This window comes from Momordica charantia (assembly GCF_013281855.1).
Source record: "Momordica charantia cultivar OHB3-1 chromosome 9 unlocalized genomic scaffold, Mcharantia_2.0 BLBB01000009.1, whole genome shotgun sequence".
NCBI classification, from domain to species: Eukaryota; Viridiplantae; Streptophyta; class Magnoliopsida; order Cucurbitales; family Cucurbitaceae; genus Momordica; species Momordica charantia.
In genome coordinates, this window is record NW_028275167.1 from 8023923 (window position 1) to 8032631 (window position 8709).

An 8709-nucleotide genomic window follows, 5' to 3' on the forward strand; every position below is an offset into this window, starting at 1 on the left:
TTTGTTCTTGAATTTAGATCGAAGTTCTATGTTCTTCGCAAATCTTCAAGTCTTCAAAGTCTTCAAGTTAATCTTCGAATCTTCAGAGAGTCTTCAATTTTGTGTGAATTCTCTCAATTATGAAATTCTGACCCAAAATGAATGAGGTCCCCTCTATTTATAGAGGTTTCCATAGGCTTGGTGGGCCTTTGGGCTTAGATAATTTTGGGTCCAGTACAATTCTTTAAATCGAATTAAATTTATTTAAATTTAAATATTAATCCACCTGGTCTCATGGTAAATTGGGTTTTGGGCCAAGTTTGTGAACCATTGATTCCAAGCCCAATTCTCATATGATCCAATTACATATTTTAATTGTCAATTTATCTTTAATTTTAATTTAGGGTTAATATATAATTAATCTCTAAATAAAATAGATAATGACGTGGCCGTTTATGATTGGCCCAAAATTTATGGTTCTACAACACCTAAGTTAAAAATTCTTATTATTAATATTATATTTATATTAGTGATATTTTATTGATATTTTTTTATATTTTGTCAAAATTTCTCAATATTATGAAAATACCGATTAACTCCTTATATCAATGTCGAATTCATAGACGTATAAAAATATGTTGATAGAAATTTAATAATCTCGAAGAAGGATGTGAAATACTAAGAACTAATATTGTTCTTGCCATTATTTATCTTTTCCAACTTAGTAGAGTTGCAAGAGTTCGATTACAAGCCTATCTTTTTCATATTGGTTTTCCAGCTAAAAATCGACTGTAGAAATCCAAAGCTTCCCGTGGCTTGTACTCAGGTACAGTATGTCCAGATCCCTGCACCAATACCAATGTACAAATTATCATCGGATTAATAGAATAGGCTCAACTTGTTAAGGCAGACATCTTGACAAAAAGGTCGTAAATTTGAATTAGTAATCCTATATATTGAACTAAAAAAGAGAGAATTTTTTTTGTCACTTGCCTTAACGGTTAGAAAAGTGAGACCGTTCTCGTAGCCTCGTACATACCTGGAACTCGCAAAAGTAGAATTCATCTTTTAATAAAGGCTAAAGGTGTAAAACACTAATTCCAGAGTGTCTAGAAGTGCTTGTACATGAAATGCAAATGTTTGTATTCAGCAACCATTTAGAAACACTTGAAAGGGCTTTTCAACAAAGCAATTGATAGGTGCTCTACACATTTTTTCTCACTAATTACTAGTCAAGTACACTTAGGACTCGTTTGATAACGATTCTATTTCTTCATTTTCAATAAAGAAAGATAAGTTGCATGACCCAATATCTATAAATTCAAATATGATAAAACAATATATTTATTCATGTTTTGGGACAAATAAGAAATAGGAACGAGAAAGAAAAACTTGATTTGGCCGTTTCCAAATTTTCTATACAATTTTGAGAATGTTCCAAAGAAAGGAAAAACAAGTAACATATTTGTTTGCAAAATGCTTCCATTTCTTAAGAAAATTGGAAACAATAAACAAGAAACGGAAATGTTATCGGCTCTTACCATTTTTATATTAAAAAAAAAACAGTTCTAATGGATGTACTTTCTATTTAAGAAAAGAGAACAATTTTCACAAACACATCCTAAAATCTCTTTCAACTGGTTATAAGCTTTATTCCATCTTTGTTATTACATATTTACATGCAAGCTTTTATAACCATTCATAATACACTTTCAGCCTCAAAACTTTTCACATGCCTATAATGTTTTGCAGATTAAATTTAACAAACATGAAATATGAAGGTGTAGAAAACCATAAAACAAAGGTGATTGAAATGACAATTGTACCCGACAACTTGATCGTTGGATAGCCAAGGCCTCCATTCGTCGATGGTCTTGTACCCGATCGAATGAACCCAAGCTTCGCTCCCGGTGTACGGAACACACAGATCGTGATCGCCACTGCTCAGAAAATAAAAATGCAACTCAGTTTCAAAAACTTTAAGTTAATGAGTTACCTTAAATTTAATCTAGCGAATAAAGTTCAACTCTGTGCTCTCCTTTCCTTGCACTTTTTTATGAGTACTCGTATTGATTTATTTTTATTATATTTAATAAAGCGCTCGACGTCGATATCGTACCTGTAAATAAGAGCTGGATATCCTTTCAAGGTAAGGTTTTTGTGGTATGGGATCATGCTCCCAGCATCATGGTTGAAGTTAATTTTATCAGTGCACAGCTCCCAGTTACCGGCCAAACTCTATTGCCATTGATAAGAAGAAGAAGAAGAAAAAACATTACAAATTGCTGAATTTTAAGGGGGTTTTAGATATAGGGAAGCATTGATAACCTCACCATGTCAGCATGGATTGCTTTCCTCACAGCTTCATTGTTCAACCATGCTGTTGCAACCTCGTCACTCTGTAAATTATACATGAATATTAGGAGGCATAAAATGAGGTAAAAGGGGTTGGAATTAATTTAATAAAATTTAATAATTTATTCATATGTGGTAACAAATCAAAGAGCAATCATATATGGACTATTAACGAGCATATTGAGTGGTCTTGATTATGAATCCATGACTTCTCATTTAGTGGTGTGGCTACTCGTTAATATTACAGGATTATGGTTCTCAATATACTTTGTACTTAGCTTCCTATTTGCTAATTGCCTCTAGATTGCATAGTTGAGGGAGACCAAAACAACAACTTCTTGCAGGTTATAATCAATCTATCTTATCATTGCAGGTAATTGTAATCTCCTTGTAGATTTTGATTTTCTTCCAATACTGAGATAATTTTATTGCTCTATCAGGGCCCGATTACCTCAATCATGAATAAACAAAATACAATAAACCAAATATCTTGTTCCTTTTTTGTCAATGTATTTGTTCCATACTACTCACAAATCCAAGCACATGAAAACCACAAAAGCTACGACAAAACAGAGTAAACACACAATGCACCATCAATCAAAATCCAAAAAGCTTAGGAGCTGAAACTTACAGTGCATGGAACCTCCACGCTTTCAAGGAGTTGTGGCCAAGTTGGAACAATGCCAGCTCTCACAGGAGCTCTAAGGGGCCAGGCACGTCCAAACATCCTCTTCCTCACCGCGAGAGGCCTCTCGGTCTCACCGAGCTCTCGAAAGCTGCTCGGCATCCTAATATTTATGGTCTTTATCGTGTCGGGGGCATGGTAGCATGGTTCCAAAATATTGTATATGTTTAAGCCATCAACCAGCTGAGATAAATGTGATACATTATAAAGTGAGTTCAAGAACATCATCTATCCAATTTGGTTACAGCACAAATGAAATTTAGTTTCTAAAAACCAGCTTTCCATCACCTCATCAACTTTGTCAAGCTTGCTCTCACAGGCATTGTCATGGGGATCATAGTAGTTTCCTTTGCAGGCCTCTTCAACTTGCTGCATTGGCACTATATATCAAGAATTTGGAGGAAAAAGCACTATTTTCTATACTTCAATTCATATCAGGGGTTGTGCAATTACTGGCAAATCTTGTTCAAGGCAAAGAATGAAACTACACTTTAAAGTAAGGAATAAACCCACCTGAAACAGCTCATCAGAGATCAGGCCCATCCCATGTGCAAATGGAACAAGAGCATTTCCATCAAACACATCATCTGCAACTCCATTTCCAACTAAATAACCCTGCAAACCAAGTCACTCTTTTAGATGCATTAAAAGAAAAATTGGGTTAAGTGATCATTCTAGTTGCTTCAGTTTTAAGCTTGATTTGAATTTACTTGTTTGTTGTTTTCAACATTTCATCAAGACATCTATAGTTTAGTTAAATCTCCTTGAACATGTATGCTATTACCAAATTTTAATAGTTTTTATGTGACATGTTTACTTGAGACGTAGTAGAGAGATGATGAGATTAGGTGCGCATCTCCAAGAACTCTAATCTCTGAAATTCACTCTTTTTCAGCGCAACCTTCTTTAAATTAACCTCTGTTATAGTCAATGTTAGCTCATCATCTCTCTTCCATGTCTGATGAAAACGTGTCATGCAAACGAACTATTAAGATAACAACAAAGGCATTTCCATAGGGACAATGGAACTTTGTAAACCATAGAGAGACCAAATCAGCTCAAAAACATCAGGACTTAAATGGTAATTAACCCAAAAATTTAAGGCTCTATTTGGTTCATGGTCCAATTTGCTATTTATGTTTCAAAAAAGCAAGATCTTGGGGAAAAATCAGCAAACTTAATAGCTTATTTCTTAAAACATTAAAATGATGAATCTGAAATCAAACATGCTTTCAAATACGACAGACACAGTTCTATTCTCTGTATCCTTTATTTTTCAAAAACACAATAAAAAACCAAACGTGCCTAAATTTTAAGTGCCAAATAGATCAGATTGAATAAGTTTGATATATGCACCTTCAAGTTCAGAGTGGGCTTTACACCAGCTTCTAGTCCTGTAAAATAAGAGATTGCAAGTTAGTATGGAAGATTAAAGCACACAAAACTAAGAAAATAAGTCCTTTTTTTTTTATATCCATAAGTATTTAGCTAGCTTACGTGCACCCCAACTAATCTACTAATCTTCCGGATAAAACACTCGACCCTACCACATTTAGTTGCCAAAGAAAAGAAAATAAGTACCTTTTACAACTTCACTGACAAGCGTTGGCACATACACTCCTGCATAGGACTCTCCAGCAATGTAAAAGGGGTTGGCCTGAAACTCTGGATACAACTTAAACCACTGCCCACAAAACAACACAATGTAAATACCACATCACTATATAAGTTAGGTAAATTTTTCATTTTTAAAAATTAAGAAGAGTTACCAAACCTATTCCAGTATCTTTTTTCAATTAAGTAGAAACAAGAAGAAACTACAAATAAATTTTTTTTGTTTTTTTCTTAAAATCTGTTAAAAAAGAGATTCTGAAATTTTCAGAAGCACTACCAAACAGAACCAGTACCTCAAGAAGGAATTTATGTGAATCAGAAGCAGTCTTCAGATCACCAGTAGTATAATCAGATTCATCGTTTGAGTAAGACAGACCAACGCCAGCAGGTGAATCCAAATATATAATGCTGGAAACCTATAACACAAACAAACCAACCATTGATAGCTTAAAACCCCCCCAAAAAAAAGAAAAGAAAAATCAAACCGAATCGAACCAAACCAAACCTTCGACCAGCTGTATGGATTGAGATGAAGCTTGGGAAGGCTATCGGTTGTGTTTGCTGCTTCAAAGTTGAATGGGCCTTCACAATCACAAACAAAGCACAGAAACGGCTCCTTAGAAATCCCCAAACTACCAACTCAGTGGTTAAATATTTGTCATATTTGCCAATCTATCAACTGAATTTGCTAATATATATATACATATATAGTTCAAAGCACGCGGGAGTAGAGATTTCAACCTATGATCTTATATACATCTTACTCAGTTATATATTTTAGTCATTAGGATTTAGGAGGTTAAATTATTAGTATTTAGACTTTGGCGGCCAGCAGAGGTCTAGTAGGTCTCTTAATTTAAAAACGATCTAAAACATACATGAATTTTTAATTTTGTGTCCAATAAGTCTTGAATCGGCTCATTTCTAAACTTCATAGATCAGATACATGACTAAATTTTACTTTCCAATTTTGTGTCTAGCAGTGCGTGTATTTTAAAAACCGGCATAGTAAGTCATTGACCTATAAGACACAACATTAAAGTTCAATGACTACATTTATAGATCAGCTCGGATAGAAAAATTTCAATTTAATTCCTATATTTTAGTTAAATTTTCCAAAATGTCAAGTTTTTTATTTAGGGGAAATTTAAAGTACTACATAGTTATAGGTTAAAATACCATTTTACCCCATAGTTCAAACTTATTCTATTTTAGTTTTTTACACTCTTAACTACCTTTAAAAAAAATTTAAAAGTTGAACAAAATTAAAATCAAAGATAAACAATTAAAATGATAATTTAGCGGTGAAGGAAGCAGCAAGGGATTATTTATTTTTCGAGAATGTAGATACCTAACATATGTTCATAAATTTATAGGTGTGGCATCGTAAGAAAATTGATAAGGATATATGAGAATATTTAGATATTTATATTTATTTTGTCGAATTTATTCTCGAGAACGTTTTAAATTTATGTAAAGTTTCAAAAATGCCGTTATGAATGTTCATATAATTTATACATTAATTTAATATAATTTTTTAATTTACTTTTATTAATTTAATATTTTATTTTTATATCTATTAATTTTTATATGTTATTTTGTAGGACAAATTAATTCATATTAATATGAGGTTTTAAAAAAATAATTAATATTAAATATAAAATTCATTTTCAACTCTAATATTTTTTCAAAAAGGTAATTATATAATTAATGTTATTCTTGAGTGAAATTTATTTATCATATTATTAAATTATATTTTTTTAAGAAGAAAATAATATCAAATTTATGATGGTTGTTAAAAAAATATTTCTTTAAAATTATATATTTTAAGTTAATAAATATTATTAAGATTAAAAAATACTTTTAGTCTCTCTTATTTCACTAAAGTAACAATTTAGTTCTTAAACTTTAGTATATAACGATTTAATCCCTGTAATTTTAAATTGATAACAATTTAATCCTTGAATTTTAATATGTAATAATTTAGTGTTTGTAATTTAAAGTTGGTAACGATTTGGTGCTTATCGTGATTTTTTTTTTGTTAAGTTTCCTATTTGCATAGATTGATAAACTAAATGACCAAATATATTTATGAATTAAAAAGATTAAATTGTTATTTGATAAAATATGACACTTATTTTTAATAAAAAATTTTACGATAGAGACTAAATTATTACAAATTTTAAACGACAATGACTAAATCGTTACAAGTTAAAATTCGGGAGCTAAATTATTATTTGAGGAAAAATACAGAGATTAAATCGTTACAAACTAAAGTTCAGTGACTTAATTATTACTTTAGTGAAAATACATGACCAAATGTGTTTTTTAACCTTATTAATAATTCAATGTTAAAAATGTTTTGTACTAAAAAAATCGATTCAAAATATTAAAAATAAGTAGAGATATTATATAATTTAATTGAAGTTTATTTTATATGTAAATGTAATATATAAATATACTTAATTAGTCCACAGGTACATTAATTTATTTAAATTATAAAATTAAAAATAATAAAAAATGAAAAGACAAAAATGTAATTGGATGATGAAATAAAATATGAAAATACTTAGCTCCCTAATAGTAGGAGCAATTTCTTCCTTAGCGCTACCGTTTTGGTGACTGTACTTTCAGATTTGGTTCATTTTAATTATTGTACTTTGGAAATGTTTATTTGGTCTATTTACTTTTAAAAAGTAACTATTTTGGTCCTTTCATTTTATTTTAAATCTCATTGTTTCGTCACAATTGAAACACCACATTACCATAAATATATTTCTTAAAAAGTAAACATTACTTTATACTAAATAGTTTTCGTTAGGTGTAAAATTTGTGTTAAAATCTTGCAGAGAGGAATTAAAATGATCATTTTTTAAAAGTACAGGACCAAAATAAACATTTTGAAATTATAGTGACCAAAATGAACATTTTCAAAAGTACATGGACTAAAATACACCAAAGCTAAAAGTATAAGAAGGAAAATGAATATTTTCAAAGTAGACATGAAAATGAACGGAGGTTAAAAGTAGATGGACCAAAATAATATTTTAGTATTTTCTTTCCTGAGAAAAACACAACTAAATATTTGAGATGTAATAAACAATGAGTTGTAAAATTTTTAAAAGATAAATTGCTCCAACCAAGTATTTTCCAAGTAAATATGGTTTGGTTCAGTTGAGTTCATTCAGGCCAAAATAAAGATAAAAGAAAAGGGGGAAAAATCAAGCAGAAGCAGAAACAGAGCAGTTGATGAATATGAGCCAAACAGAGCAATGCCCTACCATGTTCGTAAACAAAGCCATCGAAGCTGGAGCAACCCGGGCCACCATTGAGCCACAGAACCACCGGATCTTCCACCGGATTCCTCTCCGATTGAACAAAGTAGTAGAACAGATTCCTCCCATGGCTTTTATCGATCTCCACATACCTTCAAAATTCCGCAAATCGGAACCACAAATCAACCTCAGACATAAAAGGAAAAAAAAAAGAATTATGCAGACGAATCCGTACCCGGAGTAGTGCTTGGAAGGGAAGGAGCCAGAGAAGCCAGGGAGGCGGGCAACGAGAGCGGATTCGGGAGCCGATTGAGCCACTAGGAAGCAGAAGCAGGCGAAGACAGAAATTGAAACGTGCGAGAGAAACAGAAAGCCGTTGAGGCCCAATGAGCGCCGAGATTCCGCCATGGCCGTCCCCTTCGGAGCTCCAACTTCCAAGTTCTAAGAGAGTTTTCTATTGGTCTGCAAATGCGTGGAATATCTACCAATACTTTGAAGCTAAGAGATCGTTGGTAAAAAGAAAAAGGAAAAGTAAGTGATTGGGCAGAGACAAGTTGACCGTAAGTGGATTGAAGTCACCGATAAAGTATGAGAGAGCATTTGCAGTGCTTGTCTAATTATTGTTCGACACGTGTCCACTTCAGGCCTAATTCTTTTTCATATATTCATATTTGTTAAATAATAGAGGTTAAAAAAATATTTAAATTTCATTTTCTTCTTCAACTTTTATATCTATTTTAGCTTAGGAGTTGAATTTTTAAAAATAATTATTTTAGTTCAACTATCAAACATTTTTCTTTT

At 31.7% G+C, this 8709-nt stretch overlaps 1 protein-coding gene across 1 annotated transcript; it reads right to left on the bottom strand.

Annotated features, from left to right (window-relative positions):
• Positions 1 to 650: 650 nt before the first annotated feature.
• On the bottom strand, positions 651 to 8433 carry LOC111013428 (serine carboxypeptidase-like 20). Its single transcript, XM_088117361.1, has 14 exons — positions 8144 to 8433; positions 7915 to 8060; positions 5139 to 5215; positions 4927 to 5049; positions 4601 to 4703; positions 4376 to 4413; positions 3533 to 3634; positions 3308 to 3388; positions 2966 to 3202; positions 2313 to 2378; positions 2099 to 2217; positions 1806 to 1919; positions 973 to 1018; positions 651 to 824 (listed from the first exon to the last, which is right to left on the bottom strand). The coding sequence occupies exons 1-14, from the start codon at positions 8314 to 8316 to the stop codon at positions 741 to 743; spliced, it is 1509 nt and encodes a 502-aa protein (XP_087973487.1). The 5' UTR covers positions 8317 to 8433; the 3' UTR covers positions 651 to 740.
• Positions 8434 to 8709: the final 276 nt, after the last annotated feature.

What these genes read in the sequence shown, in the direction of transcription:
- LOC111013428 (XM_088117361.1), bottom strand. Translation starts at nt 8,316, where the DNA reads ATGGCGGAATCTCGGCGCTCATTGGGCCTCAACGGCTTTCTGTTTCTC. An exon ending in CCTTCCAAGCACTACTCCGG is followed by an intron (nt 8,061 to 8,143) that starts GTACGGATTCGT and finishes GGAATTTTGAAG; the next exon opens with GTATGTGGAGATCGATAAAA. An exon ending in TATCCAGCTCTTATTTACAG is followed by an intron (nt 1,920 to 2,098) that starts GTACGATATCGA and finishes TTTTCTGAGCAG; the next exon opens with TGGCGATCACGATCTGTGTG.